Here is a 22,381-nt window from a genome sequence, read left to right on the forward strand (position 1 = left end):
GCATTTGCATGCAGCGTCACGTTGCATGAACCTTTGGAACCTGCCTCTCTCCAGGAGCAAGTTATTGACCCTGCCAAGTTGAGATTGGTTTCTGGCGGCAGGATCTGAGAAAGCCTACCTTGATAGTTTCAGTCCCGAGTACCATGTCAGCCAAATGTTCATCCGGTCGATGTGGGGGTGTGTGTGGAGGCAACAGAGGAATCGCTGGGTGTGTACATCTGTGTCTCGTACACAGCGGCGGCACTGACCTCTGGCTGGGTGACTGGTGAGGCCGTTCGCTGCCTCGTGCCTGCTGTAATCACAGCATCCGAGGGCTCTCAGAAGGAACCAACACACATTCCTGTGTGCTTCCCAGTTACGCCCGACACTGGCTCACGCTGGGACTTTGGTTGAATAAGAACGGTCAAGCCCTCGGATGAGGAATATGCTGTTCCAGACCTTCATGGCAGACAGAAAAAAACAAAAACAAACAAAAAGAAAACAACAGCTTGAGAAAAAAAGAACCAAATGCCTCCTCCGTCTCCTTGCCTATGTTTTCACCCTGTATTTATAGGACATCAGTCTTTGCATTCTCAGATTGAAATGATTGCAGGCTACTGGGAAGGCACAGAGCTGCCTGCCGTATTTTTACAAACACAGCGAAAGCATGTAGCGGCGGAAAGTTCTCTATCTTTTCACACGGCGCGCAACACCGTGGCAATACATTTTCAGAAGCGTTGTGTACTGAAGTGCGGAAGGTAATAAAACAGGACCTAAGCTGTTATTGACAAGTCTCCCTCCCAGCAACTTGATGGAGTGTCACGGAGGCTTCCAGGTCATAGACCCAGGCATCCTCGATGACTCTGACCTCCTCTCTGTCAGAGGCTGTTGCTCAGCGAGAATTGCTACCCCAGAGAGGAGGCTGTGAGTCACACTGCAGGGTGTGTGCACGGAAGCCATGCATTTGCGTGTGCCTAGCTCACGTCCCATGCACCGTCCAATGTGCTGTAGTCCCGCACGGTAAATCTTTGTGCCATAGGCTGTCACAAGCCCCGGTCCACTTGACATTTCCCAGCGTTGCTGGTGCATCTAATACCTGATCCCCGTGCTTTGGCACCCAGCACCATGGCTGGTGTCCATGATGTCCTGTCTGCTCAGTGAAAGACCACCTTGCAGAGACATGATAGAAGACAGACTCATGTAACTCTGTGCACTCTTATCATACACGCACGGATGGCCTTCTCTCCTTCCATGGAGGGTCCTCCTATGTCCCAGGAACAGAAGTCACCGTCCATGGCTCAGGGTTCATGGGTTCGAGCCCCACGTCGGGCTCTGTGCTGACAGCTCAGAGCCTGGAGCCTGCTTTGGATTCTGCGTCTCCCTCTCTCTCTGCTCTTCCCCTGTTCATTCTCTCTCTCCCTCCCTCCCTCTGTGTGTCTCTCTTTCTCAAAAATAAACACACACACACGCACACACACACACAAAAAAAAAAAAGAAAAGAATTGCTTTCACAGTAACTGGAGACTCTTGATCAGTTTGGCCCAGTTCCTAGAATGTTCCATATAATTTCCAAAACTTTAGTGTTGACAATGGAGTGTTCATTCCAGGAGACCTGTTCTATAGTGGAAGGTGAGCAATATGGCGGAATCCAGAGTTGAGTTGGCATTAGACAAGTAGACAGGTGTCTTTGTAAGAACTTGGGAAATCAAGAGATGGTCTTTACTAGGCACTGGCTTGTCTGTGTGTCCATGTTCCAAAGAGAATGTGCTTTTTAAGGCCCTTGAATTGGTATTAATCAACTGTATAGAGAGGGAAGAATAGAATTCAAGAGCAAAGCAGGCCATACCCCACGACATTCCTTCCAGAGTTGTGTCCTCAGGGTATGCCTCAAGGACACAGCACTTCCTTCCGCTGATCTGCACAGGGTAAGCATCAGTCTCTTCACAGGCACGCCATGGAGACTTCTGCTTCTTTGAGTAAAACGTACAATATTAGGGGCGCCGGGGCGGCTCAGTCAGTTAGGCGTCTGACCTCAGCTCAGGTCATGATGTCATGGTGGGTGGGATCAAGCCCTGCATTGGGCTCCGAGCTGGTGATGCAGAGCCTGCTTGGGGTTCTCTCTCTCTCTCCCTCTCTCTCTGCCCCTTCTCTGCTCTCTATCTCGAAAATTAATAAATACACTTTAAAAAAATGTTTAAAAGTGTAAAATATTAGACATCATCCTATGGTGCTTTCCGACTTTTCACATGGCGTCATGGAGTACTAGTTTGATCCTTACGACCATGTGGCAAATGTTCTTACGTTGCTCTGAACCTTCTCCTCTCGCAGGAATGCCAAGAAGCCATTCCTGCTGGTCCTGTCGTACCTTCACGTGCACACGGCCCTGTTCTCTTCCAAGGAGTTTGCCGGAAAAAGCAAACACGGAGCTTACGGGGATGCCGTGGAGGAAATGGACTGGAGCGTTGGTAGGTGTCTTTCTACCTTCTTTGCTGTGAGTTTCCACCCTGATGCCTTTATACAGCAAATGTTTTTTTTTCTTTCTTTCTTTATTTTTTTAATCAAACGAAGGTAATGAAACACTGATTCTGAGATGTAACAAGTGTCTTTGGCCCCAAGTGCATGAATGTGGCTCATCGCCAGGGAAGAACTGGGTGTGTGGGCTGGCGAGTAGAGGGTAATGGAGAAAAAGAACCAAAGTTTTAACCTTTCTCTTGACTATTCTTGTGAACAATCAAATGTGAGCAACACCTCGTCTGCAGTGCTGTTAGATGAGTGCTGGATTTAGGGATGGAGTGGACCACGGCCGCCTACAGCCTTGGCTGGCGGCTTGGGGTGGCAGCTACAGGGTCTCCTGGGGATCCTGTCCTCTTGGCTGCATAGTCCGCTGGTTTCCTTTTTAGGGCCCATATTCCTCTCGCCGCCTCTCTGAGGATGCAAACATTGCCTTGTTGTTTCTGTCCCTTCTCCTTCTTCTTAAGTTACTCGATTCCTGAGAAACCTACCATTTTTTCTAGAGGTGCTGGCAAGACTTACTTGAAACAATATATTGTCCACATCTACAGGAGATGGTCATGAGCCTGCTTTCTTTCATTTTCTCTGGTACAGCTGAGCAATCTCGGGTCTGTTCTCTAGTGTCTAGGGGAAGCAAAGGAATGGAAAACCAGTGGGCCCTGAATGCGTCACTCAGATCCTGTCTTTTCTGGTGACATTGTCTTTTGTGTTGACGTTGCGCAATCCTTACAGACAAAATCAGACAAAATTGTCCAAATGTCACCAGTCAGCAGGTTGCTTAGGATTTTCATGTGTTTGTTTTCTTTTCCTTTTTTTCACCCTCTCTCATTCTTCCTCCTTTTCTTTTTTTGCACTGAATTGGTAGTTTTTAACTTTTTCAACTAGATCTTTTGGAAATACTGTAACATGGCCACAGAGCGGTTTTTTTGGTTTTTTTTGGTTGATTTGTTTTAAGCAGCAAATTGAAGGTGATGATGGTTGCCTACTGTGGTGATTACAAGAACAGTTTTGTTTTGTTAAATCTTGGTGCACTGTCTTAAGAAACCAGAGGACTGGACCCTTATTCTAGCTTCCAGCTCTGTGTTTATACTGTCTCTGTGAACTTGGGAGACATCTTGAATCTCTAGGTTTCATGGCTATCATGTTACGATGAAGAATTCAGACGAGGCAGGTCCTCACTGTGTGTCCTCTCTGCAGCTCTGTGACTCTGCAAACTAACAGAAAGGAGGACGTATGATAATTACCGGGATACTCGAAACCAAAACATTCCCCATCACAAGACGTGTGAGACAAATCCATTGCAGTGGGCCTTTTCCATATGCCAGGACAAGCCTGCCTCTTTTCTCGTTTGCTTCTTTAAATGTTGCATGTAAATCCGTTTATATTTTCCACTTCTTGGTAGTGCGAATTGGTAGAATGTTTTATCTCGTTGATGAGCATTAGGTTTCAAATAACAGGTTGCTTGTAGGACTCTAAGACATTTGCTGGCTAAGCCAGCAGGCTTGTGCTGGTATCGTGAAACGTACTTTTATTTAATTATAATCCCACATATGCGTACCCTGACCCGTCACAAAGTCTGACGTTGAGTGTTGCATGTAGAATGGTTCCGTCTAGAACCCGGTTCCGTCTTGAATGAAATGGAGAGTATTTTTCAGTCTTTGAGATCTGCATTCGGACCTGACGTCACATTTGTAGACGATCTTGTTTCTTTTGCCGAAACATGAAATCCTCCCTGTGAGCCATGACATTAGTTTCTCGGGATGTGTCTGCTGTCTTACAAATCCGGTACCTCTGAGTGTTTCAATGAGCGTTTCCACTTTCCAAGAAGAGCCTTTCCCTACGACACCATGGGACTGCAACATTCTCAATAATTGTGTAATAAAATGGGGACGTCTCCTTAAAAATGATGTGTCCTGCACAAAAGGCACCTGAGATAGCAGTGGGTAAGTGAAGAGGGCACATCTCTGTCATTCCGAGCATTTCTTTCAAAATTGGTGGAGGCCGCATAATTCCATGGAGGATAGCTTTCTCCACCGCGGCCCGTCTGTCCCCGTAAAGGCATATTCAGGGCAAAAGCACCTTTGTTATTTAATTGTGCTCCAAGGCCACTTCCATGCCACATCCGTGTGTCCATTGCTTTATTCTTAGCTGGGTGATTGCACTGTCGTGCACTGCTTAATCACCGAGGGCAGTGAGCACACAGATCTGGTGTGAGGGCCACAGAAGGGGCCCTGCAGAGCCACCATGTGGGTGCTAGCATCCTGGAACCGTATTACCTCTAATTAACCCGCAGGGTGGTCAGCGTTCCTCAATAATGCCAGTCACTGGCAGCTCAGCAGGTGCCCCCCAACTAGCCCTGGCTGGCGTGCGCATTCTCTCCTGGGTGCTGTGGCCCATCTGGGCGGCAGGGAGCATGGTTTTCATCTGCGTTCTGCAGGTGAGGCCGGTGAGGGGTGCCAATGGCTAATACACCTGCCTCAGGCGTATTTTTTTTTTAATTTTTTTTTTTTTTTTTTAGAGAGAGATAAATCACAAGTAGGGGAGGGGCAGAGAGAGAGGCAGACACAGAATCCGAAGCAGGTTCCAGGCTCCGAGCTGTCAACACAGAGCCTGACGCGGGGCTCGAACCCACAAACCGTGAGATCATGACCTGAGCCGAAGTCGGACGCTTCACCGACTGAGCCACCCAAGCACCCCATGCCTCAGGTGTATTAATTACAGAATTAATAATACGGGATGAGCAGGAACCCGAACGCAGGTGTTCAGCCGGAGCATGAAGTCTGCAGCCCGGCGTCTCCTGCTTTCCCTGTAATGAGAAAGGCTGCTTCATAGCATGGAGCAGTCCACACTAAATCACAGGGAAATAGCTCATGCCTTCATCGTGCATGTTTATTGAATGCTGGACTGGGTGCCTGTTGTTTTTTCTTTTTGAGCGAGGGAATGTGATAATGATAAGTCCCTTGACATAAGGGAATTTAGGAGCCACTGAGGGACTTAAGATTCTTCCAGGAGATGTCATAATAACACAGAGCACAAAGTTATGAATGACTGTCCCAGTGAAGGGAGATGCAGATAAACCCCTTGATAGTTTGGGGATAGGAAGGGTGGGAAGACGGGGCCAATGGATACAGCCCACCATATCCCTTCAGCAGGAAACACTGACAGCCAAATCCCGTGGACAGTCAGGGCATGATTGCAAAGTGAGATTTTCAATTCCAAGTAATTCTTTTTTTATTTCAACTTTTTAATGTATATTTTTGAGAGAGAGAGAGAGCAAGACAGAGAAAGAGAGGGAGACACAGAATTTGAAGCAGGCTCCAAGCTCTCATCTGTCAGTCAGCACAGAGCCCGATGTAGGCTCAAACCTACGAACCATGAGATCATGACCTGAGCTGAAGTTAAATGCTTAACTGACTGAGCCACCTAGGTACCCCCCAAGTAATGTTTTTAGGTTTTTATTTATTTATTTTAAGAGAGAGTGAGCACATGGGGAAGAGGCAGAGAGAGAGACAGAGAGCGAATCCCAAGCAGATTCCAGTGCAGAGCCCAATGTGGGGCTCGAACTCATGAACCATGAGATCATTATCTGATCCAAAGTGAGATACTCAGCCGAGCCACCCAGGTGCCCCATCAGTCCCAAATAATTCTGAAACAGCAGAGCCTTGAGGAGGAACAGATGGACAAAATCACGGTGTTTTCAAACATGCACTGAGTATTTTGGGGGCGTGCCATTGTAGCTGTTTTCCTTCCCCTGGACATGAAGTGGTATTTACTGGAGATCTATGAATGGGAAGGGGGCAGAGAAAGCAGGTGGAAGCATGGAGGTGGTTCCCACCAGTGGTTTCTTATCTGTGACTTGTACCATCCCAGGCAACACCTTCAGTCTGTCAGGTGGAATTTGCATGCAGTCAGCATTTATTTAGAGCCCTGTGCTATTAATAGAGCCCCAGGAAGGAATCATAAATCAGCACTTGCCCAGGAGTCAACTAGCAAATTCTCTATCCTACAAAGAGAAATGCAAGTCAAGAACAATGAGGTGAACACTAACATAAATGTCTGGCGTCAGATCAAACCTTTCAATTAAAAAGAAAAAAAAAAACAAACAAAAAAATGCTACTTTCAAGGGTTGGGATCCAGTGGCTTATGTGGGATTTTTTTCTCTCAAACAAAAACTGTGAAGCTTTTTCTTTAGTAGAAGAAGCACCCCCTGTGGTGGTGGCATTGAGAAGTGTTCTGGGTCGCTCAGCATCTGTGATGTGGTACCCCTAATGGCTGTGTGTGATACGGCGGTCCTCAGTTTCTCCGTCCCTTTCCATCTGTGGGACTGAGCAGCACCACCTTATGTGGGTGCAGGGACAGAACACACAACCAAACTAATGGGAACATAATGCACAGGTTCATACAAGACCAGCTGAGGGTAGGGTACAGGGTGAATTCCTCTTTTCCATGCCTGACATATAGTTAAACACATGCCTTGCAACACTGATGACCACACATGGAATCCATCTTGAGAAATGGCGAATGAATTGGAAGGTCTCAAGAGATCAAGATAGTGACAAGAACTTCAAGTAACACAAGAAAAGACGCTGCAAATGAGGAGCCTTGGATGTTGGTCAAAGCCCCTCACACATACAATGTAATTCTAACAAGGTTTTGGCTTATTGGGCATGAGTCTAATAGAATATCCATTTCAAAATGGACTCTTTCTGGGACTGTTGTGGTAGAAATGCTGTGTACAGTGAATAACTTCTCGGTTAGTATGTACGTTTGCCTGGGCGAAGGTGCTCTGTTTGGGTTCATGTGGAAGACATCTGCTTCTAGAAGGCTGCAGACCAGGAACATGGCAAGGGTTCAATAAGTCCTGGGGGGGGGGGGGGGGGGCCGGGAGAGGTGCCTGGTACAGCAAGTCCCTATCCAAGGTGCTGAAATTGCAAGTCCTACTTAGTTTTCTCTTCCATACGTGGATAATGGTCCCACCATGGGAGTGGATAAGATTGCTTTGCAAGCGTGTTGAAAGCAGTTGAGTAACTTGTGACTCAAGGTTTTCCTGCATTGAAAGCCAAGGTAAAAGTTTAGAAATTAATTTCCACGTTTCTACTTCTCAAAAACTAGCATCACAGAGTCTAAGAAAGCAGTGGCAATATTCTCTTCGTCATTCTTTTGTTCTCTAAGGAATGCAATCTGGGCCATAATGCTGTGTATTTCCTTTGGGATTCAACACATCAGTTTTCTGTCTTGAATTTTTTAAACGCTCCTTTTCTTGATAAATGGAGCCTCCTCTAAAGCGTGAAAATAATGTGCTCCCTTCTGATGCATTCTGAAAATGGAAGGCCAGGTAGAACATTGAAAGGAAGGGCAAAATAGGAAGAATTCCCAAAAGAAAAACAAAGGACCCCTGAGACTGAGAACAGAGGGTAAGAGAAATGGGGGTATCAGAATTCAGGGGTAAAGAAAACTTCAAAGGACAATCAACTTCTAACCAGGTGAAGATTCACAAGTGCATTTAGCCACTATAAACTTTAGTGTTGTAAGAGATTGCTGAGCGAGTGATATTTGAGGAGTCTGAAGTCAGTGGGGTTGGATATTCCTTCAGGAAGCACAAGGGATGTGGGCAGAGGGTTAGTTTATTGGACTGTGTCTGAGCTCTGCTCACAGGGAGACCAGGAATCAAGTGTTGGCTCAGAGTGTATAACTGGGTGATTTTCAAGCCAATGTAGAAGCGGGAGGAAAGATCATTGAATTGAATGATGATTAAATTTTGCCAGGGAGTATCACAAAAGACATTTCAGCATTGGATATTGGTGCAATAGCAAGAGAATGACCCAAGTGTCAGTCCGCAGCATGGGAATGAGGAGTGTGGGGGACAGGGGCTGGTGGCTTGGAAGTCCATGGATTGTAGGTCCAAACAACATAGTAGGGAAGGTGTTGGAGGCCTTCGAGGAGGTAAAGTGTTTACATGGAAGAGGTAGAACCATTCTAACCATTCTGGGCATGCATAGAGGTGTGGCTTGCTTTTAGGTGAAGGGATAAAGGACTGGAAGTCAGTCTCCTTGTGTTGAGTACGTCAAGGCACTGGAAAGCCATGGCCTTTAGCTGGCTCTTTCCTTGTGACTGCACAAGCACCAAAGACACCAAGTTCAGCTGTCCCCTGATTGGGATGGTTGGTTAGCTTCACACACTTTCAGGATGGAGGTTTATGGCGAGGCGGGAACACTGGATGAATGATGGTGTATTTTACAGGGAGCAGTGCAGAGCCATTATGGACCACACATTCATTAGCTGCACTTCCAGTTTTCTCACACAAACAGTCAGTGGAGACTCGAAAGTTATTTAAGGGGTTGGTCACCAGCCCCAAGTTCCAGGTTTCCAGCAGGTTTCATGGAGTAAGGGAGGTGGTCTATACACAGTAAAGCAACCTGGCTTCCATCTCTGTATGGCAGAGCCCCATCTGTCAGCTCCTTGCCATGAAGGCAGTATTAAGAGGAAAATGCTCATAGCACAAGACTCATTGTCACCTTGTAGCTACGGTGCACATCACAGTGAACTGTGCTGGGGACAGTTCCTACTCGGAGGCATTGGGAAGCAGAATGTGGAAGCATTTAGGTATAAAATTCCTAAGCTTCTCAAACAGAGCAAGTGCACCATTCAGCCTCGCGCAGCCAAGGTTGGATGTGGTGTGAATTCTTAAACGTGTTTTTAATTTGCATTGTATTTAAAACTAAGCACTGTAGAGTTTCAATAAAAGTAAATAAATGAAGCTAGGTGGCACTGGCTCCAGAAGAGACAGAGTGATGGAGGAGAACAGGAAGCCCAGAAAGAGACTTTCATGTAAATGTAGATGTGGCCTTTCAAGGCAGATAGCTAAAAATACATGATGCGTTAATTGCAATGCGATGATCAAACTTTGGGAGACATTATAATTACTGGTCCCTGGCACTGTGGTGTTTTGCACGCACTTAAAAGAGATAATGATGCTGGAAGTGATGGTGATGACGGTGGTGGTGATGGTGGTGATGATGGTGGTGGTGATGTTGATGGTGATAATGGTGATGAAGAGTAACGAAAACGATGAGGGTGATGGTGATGATGGTGTTAGTGAAGAAAAATGGTCATCAAGAAGAAGAAGACGATGACGAAAATAACAAAGACGAAGCAAAGGGGAAAAAGGGATGATGGTCCAGGTAAATAAGACAGTTTTTCAGGGGGCGCCTGGGTGGCGCAGTCGGTTAAGCGTCCGACTTCAGCCAGGTCACGATCTCGCGGTCCGTGAGTTCGAGCCCCGCGTCAGGCTCTGGGCTGATGGCTCGGAGCCTGGAGCCTGTTTCCAATTCTGTGTCTCCCTCTCTCTCTGCCCCTCCCCCGTTCATGCTCTGTCTCTCTCTGTCCCAAAAATAAATAAAAAACGTTGAAAAAAAAAAAAAAAAAAAGACAGTTTTTCAGGGAGCTGCAGTTTAGGAAAGTAAAGTAACTTACCTGAGGTTACAGAGATGGTGTATGACACCGAGAAGGTTAATCTGCTTGTGTGCTGTGCTGCTGTGTCCCATGCATGAAAGTGAATACCCCTTGCGGTTGAATTTGGAAAAATGACCCGCGAAAGAATGCAAGAACATATATTGGGCTCTATCTCTCTAATGTATTGTTGAGCAGGTTCTTTCTAAGCTTAAAAGCAAAGAAATAAATGCTAAAGGAAAAGATTGCTAGATTTAGCTACGTCAAATCTAAAATTTCCTGATGTCAAAAAAGATAACAAACTAAAATTACCAGTGACAAACTAGTTGAAAAGCATATGCAACATCTACATAAAGAGAAAATGTCTGAGGTGTAAAAAGACTTTGTACAAAGAAATTGGTTAAAAGATAAATACCAGAGGAGGGACTTAGTTGTGCCAATGTGTTGTGTCCGCTCACTCTACCCTTGGTAGCATTAAGTGTTATGATTTCTAAAATAATACTATAATAATAATGACAATAACATCCCTCAAACTCTCTGCTAATATGATGAGTGAAAGAGGAAACCTGTTAAAATTACATATACCACATTATATTGAATCCTAAGGAGGGCAGACATTTCTCTTGGCGCTTTTTTTAATTAAACAAAATCTATCGTCATTTTTCTGGTGGGGTCAGTGCCTTTTCTTAAGCCCCTACTCCAGGGGCGACCTGACGAAGAGCTAAGGCTGCAAGGGGTTTTCCACGTTGCCTCTGCTTAACTGTACACTCTGTTTACTTACAAAGTGTATTTTAAATATTCAGCCAGCACTTTCTATTTCTGAATCCCAGGGCATCCATGACACAATTATTAAAACTCAACTCAAGCAACAAATTAGATTTTATTTTCACACTGGTGCTTCTCTTCATTGAAAATTCCCTCTTGGAGTTTTCAGAAGACTTTAAGTTGCCTCTGTGTGTGTGTGTGTGCGCGCGCGCGCGCGCGTGTGTGTTTACATGAGGTCCTTTTGCACTACATTTGCTTTCAATTTCATCCTAAATAGCACGTGTTAAAAAATGCATGAGTTTGTAAAATCTGCTTAATTCAATAACTTCACTATGGATGCTAATTCCCCAAAGGGGATACTGATGTTAAAACAAACAAAACAGTCTACTAGTTTATCCGAGACTATCCCATGTTGGGTATGTGCTTGGAATGGCACGTTAGCTCTGAATCAGGTAAAATATGGCTGCCAGTCTTGTCACTGTGAGCCCTTGTTACAGAGATGATCATGAAGTAGAGCGTTCAGACAGACAGTATCCCCCCAGGGACTTTCCACGGGGCCTGGTATCACAACACTTGTGCTTAATGAACAAATTTTCATTCCAGGGGATCTAGCCAGGAGAGGAATAAGGCAGTTTTCCTTACAAACCCACTGTTTACCCGAGTGTGAGATACGTAATAAGGTTTTTGAAACTTCAGGAAGACATCTAGGAAATGAGGATAACCCATAAATTGTAAAGGGATGTCTAAAACAGACCTACCCATGTATAATTTCCCTTCCACGGTCATCAAACCGATTTAACCGGGAGACGGTATGAAAAAAATCACGTGTTCAGTTTACAAAGGTATACACTCAGCTTTAGAACATGTGCAAGGGAAATTCGGCCATTTGGAAGCACTTAATGTATACTTTGAAAATACAGGGCTTCCTCAAAATCATATATGTGATGTTGCTCCTGGAATATAATTGTATTGAGGTTCATACACCTTCCAGGCTTGAAGAAAAAAAATGACTTTATGGTAAGTGAAAATAAAATCTCCTATGCCAAGATTTTCCATTATTGTCACTTTCTGGGATGTGTGTCAGAGGACCGCTTTGTGAGCGATGGTTTGGAGGGCACAGTAGGTGTGAGATGCCACTGAGCAACCTCAAGTCTTTCTTCTTTCTGTGCTTCTACGTCGGGGCATTTTCTGTGCATGTTGGGGCGTTTTCTGTCACTGCACCGTGTATCCTGCATCAGCACGAGCCAGCAGCTGAGTCCTTGGTCCATATAGATCAAGAGCAGAGCTTGGAGGTGCCTGTCCATCAATGTCTCCATTTTTGCAAGATGCCTTTGCCATATTCTTTTTATAATTTGAATGTTTTCCTAATTTTTTGTAATTCTTCTAATGGCCAGAGTAATCTAGAGTCTACAAAACCAAAGAATACAGACACACACAGCAGAAAGGAAGTGCCTTTAGTGACCCCGCCCCTGATGGCCAGCCCGGTTGATGGTTTACGGTATAAGTTTCACTGTTTATATGTCGCCAGTGTGGTATAATACGAAGACACCATTCTTATTAAGAGGATTTGACACAAACTCTACACATGGTTTTTGTAGTTTTCCTTTCTTACAGAAGTAGGTACTGGGATATTTTTCAGTGTCAATGCATTTTTGTCCACGATTGTGTTTTTTGTCCTAAGAATTCCATTTTCTATCCCTTGAGCACTTTTCTATTGGATTGTCCATCTTCTCCTTATTGATTTGTTTGGGCTCTTTACATATGAAGGACGTTAATAACCTACTTGATGTAGATTACAAATATTTTTCTGTCTTTTTTTGTTTGTCTTTTCATTTTATTTATAGACTCTTACGTGGTGAATTTCTGTGGTTGGATTCGTCAGCCTCCCCTTTGTGCCTTTAGGGATTGGCAGTGAGCTTTAAAAAGGTTTTCCCTGCCTCCCAAATTATATGCGTTTGTCTCTTGTGTTCCCTCCAAATATGTTTATAGTCTCACGTTTTACAGTAAGGTACTCATGTGGAAAAGCACACGTGTGTGTGACCATGTGCTGTCATTTGCTCATTATTATGGCTGTCGGTCTTTGGTGGTCCATGCTCTTGGCTAGTGTGGGACTGACCTCTCAGGACTTCAGGAGGATGGGCTGTGGTGCCCAGGGTAGGCAGCAGGTGAGGCCCTTTGTGCAAGGTGTGTGTAGAGAACTCATGAGGCCCCTGCGGCCACTGCAAGCCAGGTGGGTGTAGTCCGGGGGTCACTTCCCTCGGTGACCGCATGAGCTGATTCACCAGGCAAGGTCTGCTCTGTGAGTGGGCAGTGGTGATGGGCTCACACCTGTGTTGTCGGCACTGGACTTGGTGCGAAGGCATATTAGGGATGGTGGGATGCAGGGATGGTGGTGACGGGCCCTTTACTACCCGTGTGTTCCTCCTGCCCAGGGACACAAAGCCTTCAGATCACACAGGGAGGGGCTGTCCGCAAATGCCCCCAAAAGGAGATTCCTGCTCTGCTCCCCGGTATCTTCCCGGGCAGTGAAACAGGAGCAGGTGGCTGATCCCACACAGCATCCTGCCCTCACCTGTGCTCATCCTGAAGGTCCAGGTATGCTCCTGGGACCCCACTCTGCTTTGCCTGGATGGTCTCGAATTACATTTATCCTAGATGAGTTTCACTTCCTTTTTTAAATTTTTTTTTTAACATTTCATTCATTTTTTGAGAGACACACAGAGTGCAAGTGGAGACAAGGCAGAAAGAGAGGGAGGTACCAAATCTGAAGCAGGTTCCAGGCTCTGAGCTCTCAGCACAGAGCCCAACATGGGGCTCGAACTCACGAACTGTGAGGTCGTGCCCTGAGCCAAAGTCAGCCACTTAACTGACTGAGCCACCCTAGATTAGTTTCACTTTCAGACAATCAGGAAAAGGGGTGGGGGGCAGAGACTAGTGTGTGTCCACACTGTTTCCAGCATATTCAACAATCAATGTTAAAGCTATTATTGATTTTTACACTTAGAACAGGAAAAAAAAAATTAGAGATCATTCGAAAACATTTCTACCACATTATTGAATCTATGATTCAACCAAAAGCAAGCAATTCGTGACCCTGGCCCCGTGTTCCACCTAGTAAGACTGCCCTTGAAAGGCTGTTAGGGACTTAAGCTGTTCTCGGCCATGTAAATTAGAGACGTGGTGTCCAATGTTGGATTCCCACCCTGGCTCTCCTGCTTTCCTCTGCCCCTTGAGAATGTCCCGTCGCCACACCATTACCACCACCTCCTGCTGTAATGACATTGAAGCTCTGATAATAAGCCTGCACATCTGTACCTTGGGCTACTTTCTCTCTCCGGGTATCCTACATCCATAGTTCTGGGCATCCTGTATCCCTAGTTCCGGGCATCTTGCATCCATAGTTCCGGGCATCCTGCATCCACAGTAATCCTCATTCAGTACTCCCCGCATGGGACTGCATTACTCCATTTTGCCCATACGGAAACCAAGGCACATGGAAGGGAAGGGGTAGAGGCAGGATTCAGACCCAAGAGCCTGCCTTTATGTCCCAGGCAGTGCTGACTGGCAGAGATGGCCCCATGACATGTGGCTTCTGCATGTTGGGGGCAGCACAGGTGCTGGGGAAGGGGTAGGCTCTGGGGCCAGATTCCTGACATGGCAGCTGCACCCCCTCCCCAGCACCTGCTGGCTGCCAAGCCTGGGAAGGTTACCAGTCTCACTGGGTGTGTATTTCCTCATCTGTAAAATGGGGTTATACCATTGCCTATCTTGCCAGGAGGTGTTGAAGCATGCGTGGGATACAAATGTGTGCTGTTCTTATTATCATGTCAGCACACACACACCTTGCACTGACTCCCTTCTCTCATTGTGTAGAGATGGGAAGCATGTGGCAATAGATGTCCCAGGGCACAGTTGCGTGTGTTACGTGGGTTTGATATCTCCCCATGAGAAAATGGAATGAATAGAATCTTTCTATAGTCTCTGTCGTCTGAGATCACGGGGCCATGTCCGTCTTCCTAGAGTGTGAGAACTGTGTCTCCAACAAGTCTTGTGGAGAGGGAGTTCAGGATGGCTCAGAGTCGGCTGTTGGTGACCTCATGTGTTCTGAGGTACTCACTGGGTTCACCCGCTGGAGACGCATCTCTCAATATGGCAGCCGGAGCTCCAGATTGGAGATGGTGATGGCTGAGTGCTCTTCTGCTAACTTAGGCATATAAACCTTTGTGAAGGAAAGCTTCTTTCTGGCAGGACTCTTTGCATCACTTTATTTGCTCCCAATAAGTAGAGAAAAAAAAGTGAAGATAGATTATGAAGTAGCATGTTTTATTAAAACGACTCCTTCTCAGTCCAAAATAGATCTTGTCCACTCGGTATTCCAAGATAGCAATGAAGCAAAGAATTTATTTATTTATTTTTTATTTTTTTTTTTTTAACGTTTATTTATTTTTGAGACAGAGCATGAACGGGGGAGGGTCAGAGAGAGAGGGAGACACAGAATCTGAAACAGGCTCCAGGCTCTGAGCTGTCAGCACAGAGCCCGACGCGGGGCTTGAACTCATGGACCATGAGATCATGACCTGAGCCAAAGTCGGACGCTCAACCGACTGAGCCACCCAGGCGCCCCTGAATCAAAGAATTTAAATGGCACAGACCTCTGTCATTTCTGGAGTTAACAGACCTCTGTCATTCTGGAGTGCTTGCTGAACTGAACACATGATGTCATGAGGTTGTAAAACAGTGACATTCACCTACAGATTCCCTTTTGAGTCAGTCGTGGCAAAATGTAACTTCTGCCCCTGTTCACATTTCTGGTGAGTAGAAAATGGTTATCAAAAGAACACTGTTGTCATAATATTTTTTCATTCTGATATAAGACAGTAGTTGAGAGAGAAGAAATACGACAAAATTACAACATTTTACCTATTTTAACTTTAATCATGGGAAGGTAAAATTGGCTGTCAGGGTAACTTTGTCGTATGGCTGTTTGTTTCCTGCCAAATTTGATCAGTAACAACCATCTTATAAATGCATTTATGCATCTGAATTTGAGCAGGTAAATATGCCGTACTTTACGAAGAAGGAAAGCTGCAGAAAATGAGCTTCTCTGACAATCTCTGAAGCTTCGAGTACCGACTCTGAGAAAAAACATTCGCTTTGTTTGTACAACTTGACATTTTGGTTTCATTTCATGCTCCCTTGCAGCTAAGCAAAGCGGAGGAAGGAAAGTAAAGGGACGTTATGACTTATTTTGAAATGGAGGGAATTACCCTATTTGCAAATAGGGTAGATGCTTCCGTCTTAGAAATGCTTTGTCGTGTTATCCGCGGGGGGCTTTCTGGGAGGGCGTGCCAGCAGGGGGATGCTTCTGTACAAAACACAGCTCTTCTGGAGACTTGCTCTTACGGCACTGGCCACGGAGGGTTGCAGTCTGTTGGATTGGGAGAAGAGAAGGGGAATCCTTGAGCAGAACGCTGTAAACAGACTGAGGACAGCCACAAGCATTGGTGCGTGTGGACAGAATCCAGAGGGGAGAGTATACACTCACATGCATCCATGTTTGCGTGAGTACACGGACCCCAAACTTCGAGGAACATGGTGTGTATTTCCTTCCACCCCGTCTCACCAAAAGCCAAGGAATCCTGTAGCTAACTGTGGCTCAGACATGACCTCCCTGTGTGTTTCATGGCATGTGCCACACTGGCCGTCCTCAGAATGGCCGTTTCCTGGGGTGGGGTCTTCATTCACCTGGAAGAAAGCTTGCGATCCCTCTGCCGGCCGTAGCTCCACGTTCCTCCCCCCGAAGCACTTCCTGATGAGGACAAGTGCAGTTCATGGCTGCTGGACGGGTCTAGGTGGCACTACAAACAGCAGTCGCCGGTCGGGGCCGGCTCTTCCCAAGCTCACTGTCCGAAATGCCAGTTACGTGCATCTGGTATCCGTTTCTCTTTCTGCTCTGAAAGCCAGCATGGGACAGGTGGCAAGGCTTCCCCTTGTTTTAGGAGGAAGGATGACACCCGGGTCTATGACTGTTAAAGCACTGGAGATGAGCCCCTCTGCAAATCTCCCTGGCCCTCTGTGCCATCTGCACGGCAGGGTCAGACATCTGTGCACTTGGGGAGCCTCCTGGCATCTGAAAGTGGAACCCCTCCTGCCGCTAGACGTGAGCCCCTCAGACACGTTTATCAGGCTTTGTCGCTCAGTGCTTTTCAAGGAGTAAAGGAATGGAATTGCTAACAGAGAGCCAGTATGAGGACTCACGCGTGGTGAGACACAGGCAAGTTATGGCCACTGGGCACATGAGAGTACAAGCATTCTTCCCCTGTCCCGTGCAGGTGGCCTTAACGGAGTTATTTCTGTCTATTCCTCCATGACTCCGTCTGACCCCTTTGCCCACCAGTTGGGCACACTGCATACTTGCTGTGGTCAGTCCTGGGCTCTGCTCTCAACTGCATTCGTATGTTTAATTTTTTATTATTATTTATTTATTTATTTATTTATTTATTTATAAAGTTTACTTTTCTTTATTTTGAGAGAGAGAGGAAGCAGGGGAGGGGCAGAGAGAGAGAGAGAGAGAGAGAGAGAGAGAGAGAATATCCCAAGCAGGCTCCACACTCTCCGTGCATGTGGAGCTCCAGCTCACGAACTGTGAGATCATGACCTGAGCTGAAATCAAGAGTTGGATGCTTAACAGACTGAGCCACCTGGGCGCCCCTCACCTGCATTCACTTTAAATGCTTTGTTCGTACAGATTAATCCTTATCTTCAGCAAAGCATTTTTTTTTCTCCATCTACCTATTCTTGATTTTATATGTATGCTGCAGGCATGCACGTTTGGAAAGCTTAACGTAAATCACAGTATCGGAAAATCCAATGGCAGACCAGCGAGAATAAAGGAGACAGAGACATCGTGTGTGTTTTCCCTTTCTGTTTGGTTTCTTTGTGAGTTTCCAGAAAAACTGCACATGTGACAAAGTAGTCCATTTTCTGCAGAAAGGGGTTTTTGCATCTGTAGCCTAGTGGTATAAGGACTGCAGAGCAGGGATGGAGAAGCTTGGAGGGAAGGCACCAGGGCAGGACCGAGGCGCGTCTGGTGTTCCAAACAAACATTTTGCTGCAATGTGTAGTTGGAGGTGCATTGTGTTCAAATCAACCCTGGTTCTCCAAATTAATTTAGTTTGTAAATCATGAACCTCCAGGCTTCATAAACTCTGTAGCCATGTTCCCGTTTTTGCAAAGCCCAAAGCTTAATTTCACGTTCATGGGCTTGGACGGATATGATTGTTACCTCGAATTTACATCTCCAATTAAAATGAACCAATTTTAACACCGGCGTATAAATCATTCCCGTCACTAAGATGACACTGTAAGTAATCGAGGAAATCAAGTCCCGATGAATTCCAACAGGATTAATAAAACACATGGTCACGTTTCCACAATGCACATAATGGCAACAGCCACCAGTGCAAGAATGGGAAACGTTTATTGGGCAGCAGCTAGCCTGTAAAACGGCATGGTGATTGTCCAGTAACTTACTGAAATATTTTGCGTGCATGAATTCCTTTACTCCCCGCGGCTGCTCTAGCAGGTATTTTTATCATCTGTAGTTTACAGGCGGGACAGGGAGGTTCCGAGAGGTGAAGCAGCTTGTGCGGGACTGCCCAGCGACCACACGCCCAGCAGAGCACAAGCGGGTGTCTGTCCTGGCGACTTAAACTCAGACCGTAGACCGGTCTGTCCCCCGCTGGCTGCACACTGTCTACAAGACAAGCCCATGTGGTTTGAGCCACCCAGGTGCTTTCAGCTACTGTGTTCGAAGATTCCACCAAGGCATGTCTTCTCGAGTTTGCCTTGTATACTGTAAACATGTCTGTGTTCCAAGTTAAAGTTCAGACACGGAAAACGGTAGAATATGGATGTGGGTACTAGAGGAGTGTTCTCGGGAGTGTTTCCTCCCCCTTCAGTTAACCATGGAATGCATTGAATTTGCTACTTAAATATTTCAAGGCACGGAAACAAAACATGTGTTGGGACCCAGGATATAGGGTTAAAGCAGTGCTCAGATAAGTTTCCACTGAATACCAATGTGTGTATTTGAAAGGTGAGGTCAGAATTAGGAGTCAGGAATAGGTATGAATACTTGCTTTTTTTCTTTAATTTGTTTAAAGTTTACTTATTCTGAGAGAGAGAGCAGGGTAGGGGCAAAGAGAGAGGGTGACAGAGAATCCCAAGCATGGTCACCACTGCAAGCATGAAGCCCAGTGTGGGGCTCGAACCCACGAACCATGAGATCATGACCTGAGGTGAAATTATGAGTCGGATGCTTAACCGACCGAGCCGCTCAGGAGCCGGGGAATACCTGTTCCTTTTAAGTCAGGGCCCAATTGAGGCTGGTCAGAAAATCACATGCAACGCTCCCCCTGCAAAGATTTCTTTCATCTGCTTGAATTGGTTGAATTAATGAACCAGATTAAGTGAAGTCATGTATTTAGAGCACGGCACATGGTGCCTTCCATGCATCAAGTTCTCAACAAATACTACCTGCTGTTATTAATACTAAGACTTATTATTTCCCAGATGTATAAAACATCTGTGCTTGGAGTGTGCATATGATACCTCCTAATCGATGTGGGTTTCCGTTCGGCTGTGGGCAGGTCCCCCGCAGTGGCTGGCTAACTCCAGGGTAAAGCTCCAGCTTTACGGGGAGATCTCAAGCTCTTAGAAATAGTTCATGGATGAGAAAAGAGTCCATGATGAAAACGTCAACATGAATTCACTGCATCTTGTGTGTTTTTCTAATGTCGTGATGACTGTTTCCTTTGAGATGGTCCTGTCTGGACCTCACAGTCTGCAGAAGACCGTGACCACCCAGAGCCTGGTAGTACAGATCTCGGGGGAACAGCCAACCTGTCCCTAAGAGCTTGCGATCTCTCCATAAAGCCAACGCTTCACCCTGTAGTTAGGAAGACGCTACAGGGGACCCGCACACAAGCAAACTGAAGGTCACGTGGATTAGAAGCAAAAGCCAAGAGAGGAGCTTGGTGGGGTGTTAGCCGACGTGGCCAGGAGGGCTGGAATCTGTGCTGTATGTGCAGGGTGTCCGTGAAAGGACGTACAGTGTTCAATTTTGTACCTTCAGTTTCATGGATGATAAAACCCCATGAAAAAAATAACCTAGTCCTAAAATAAAAGTTGAGTATGGGTGATGTGGTTGAGCATCACAAGTAAGAATTCTGAAAGGTTTCGTTTTGTTGAATGTTGTCCGTTTGCCTCTGGATGTTCTCTGCTTACAGCCCAGGTCACACAGCTCTTTCACGGTTGGCTTCCCATGAGGTGTTGCCAGACAAATCCTAGCTGGTATGTTTCTGGAGCTTTCTGTTGGCTTTGATCCAAGGAATGGCCCCGGGGGATATGGGCAACCTCGGACTCCATGACAAAGCCTGGGTTACCCCCAGGGCAGGTTCAGCCGGTGGCCACTCAGAAGACCAAAGGGTGGCACCAGAATTCCTGAACCTCATTTTCTGCCAGACAGTAAAGTCCAGGCAGTAGAATGGACCGAGGGTGGAAGACCATATGTTCGCTGAGCACAATCCTCTCAAAACTGTTCCCTGCCAGCCTCATCACCTGCTGCTCAGCTCGGCCACCCCCCTGTGATGTGTATGACCCTAGGGAAGCAGTGACCACAGGCACTGGCTTGGGATGGCTTCCTGTGACCCACAGGCATGCCAGCTTTGGGTTTCCTCCCACACACGTGTGTGATTCCCTTGAACAGACACGGACACCATTCCGATTATTTCCAGCAAGTGCAATGCCCTGGAATACACACACACACACACACACACACACACACACGTTATTATTAACCCAAGAAGATAGCTGAGTCGAGCACACACACACACACGTTATTGTTAACCCAAGAAAATAGCTGAGTCGAGCGCGCGCGCACACACACACACACACACACACACGTTATTGTTAACCCAAGAAGATAGCTGAGTCGAGCCGCGAAAACACCCCAGATGGTGAGAGCAGGTGCGGGGGATAAATCACACATTACAAGTGTGATGAGGGCAGAGACGGGTTTAATGGAGGAAATCACAACATTATCATAACAACCAGGTACAGCACAAAATAAGGATGCGTTTCCCGGAAACAATAGGAGCTCAGACAGGAACTCACTAAAGCAAGAAGCACCAGCAAAGTGAACAAAGGGTCATCTGTAGAAAAGCAACATTGAAAATTGTAGGCTCTTCCGTTTCTTAACTGCCCTAACAATCCTAATTCTGCATTATTATGTTTCTTTTCCATGTGTAAAAATTAGGTGTTGAAACTGTACCCACATCTCATTATCATTGTTGGTTTGGAAATCTGGAAAATGCCAGCCATTTCCTTTTATTGTATGTCAGGGAATACGGCACATTTAGTCTCGTGTCAAACCGTCTAAAAGTACGGTCTTCAGACGGGCACCGTTGAGGTTCACAGACATCCCCGCAGATGTACTGAATCAGAATCTTGGTTTTAGCATGGTTCCCAAGGTGATAAATAAGGCCATTAAAATTCGAACAACACTGATGTGAGATATGTGATAGGTCAAGTTTACCTGCGTTAAGTGGACCTCGCTTCCAGCTGGAGACAGTATATCTATTTGCGCATTGACAGATATGACATGATGCATGGGGTGTTGGGTATGCTTCTCATCCTACATAAGCTAACAAAGAATTGCCTTTCTAGGGCCGGTGACAGCTAGATTTCTGTGTGCCACTCAATAACAGATTCAGGCTCAGGAGAGCCTGAGGACGTAGGTTAAAGCTAGAACAGTGAGTGCCAAGCATTGCACATGCCTGACCCAGACTCCCAGCCACCAAGAGGTGCTACGGTGAGGGACTGCATGGTTGTGACTTCAGCAGGATTATTTGAGTCCCACCCTTAACCTGTTGATCAGATAGAAGACTTACTAAAACAGTTGTAAGGGGATTTTTCTGGTGTTCCCTGGAGTCATGTTGAGTACGTGGAAATTTTCTTCATGTTGTTGCAAGAGCTAAGGTGCATTGAGCAATCGTAGTGTGACCAGTTCTGGGCTGTCGTGTATGAAGTTCTCCTCGTTTGTGCCTCCTGGCAACACTTTCCTATTTTACGTTTTCATCTCTGACTTAGAGGCAAAGAACCCCACAGAGCAAGCTGGGAACCCAGGATTCAAAGTCAGTCTGCCACTCTCAGGAGCCAGAAGGCAGACCCTGAACCCTTAGTTCTACGTGATAGCTTCTCTCTCGTGTACCATCTAGAATGTGGCCCATGCGTTGGTAAGCCTTCTGTCTCCTGAGTGGCATATCACTGCCTGATTTTCAATAGTGCCTTCACACTCATTTGTCGAGTGAATAAATGGAATGAAGGAACTCTCTAGAATTTAGGCTTCCTCTGCAAGCCGCATTCATACCTGGAGAAAAAGGAAGGAGCCAGACTTTGACGTTTCCATGTGTTGTCCTTTTGGTTTACAAAAGTCCTATCTGAAGTGCTCATTTTTTGATAAGCTCTCTCTTGTTTGACCCTAGTGAAATAAAAAAGTGATCTTGAAGTGACTTATTTTCTGTATTTGTTTCATTCAGGCAGCAATGTGAGAAAGCTTTGGAAATAACACATTTCACTTATAAGCTATCCTTCAGCCCACCATCGGTAATTCAAA

At 46.0% G+C, this 22,381-nt stretch overlaps 1 protein-coding gene across 3 annotated transcripts in view; it reads left to right on the top strand.

Moving 5' to 3' along the window:
- The window catches only part of STS (steroid sulfatase), a 158,123-nt gene that overhangs the window by 91,787 nt on the left and 43,955 nt on the right, over window positions 1–22,381 (top strand). For all 3 annotated transcript variants that reach the window (XM_058714422.1, XM_058714423.1, XM_058714425.1), the window contains exon 7: window positions 2,308–2,444. In XM_058714422.1, the coding sequence (XP_058570405.1) occupies window positions 2,308–2,444 (137 nt within the window). The remainder of the gene's footprint in view (window positions 1–2,307; window positions 2,445–22,381) is intronic.

Source organism: Neofelis nebulosa, chromosome X (genome assembly GCF_028018385.1).
Source record: "Neofelis nebulosa isolate mNeoNeb1 chromosome X, mNeoNeb1.pri, whole genome shotgun sequence".
Taxonomy (NCBI): Eukaryota; Metazoa; Chordata; class Mammalia; order Carnivora; family Felidae; genus Neofelis; species Neofelis nebulosa.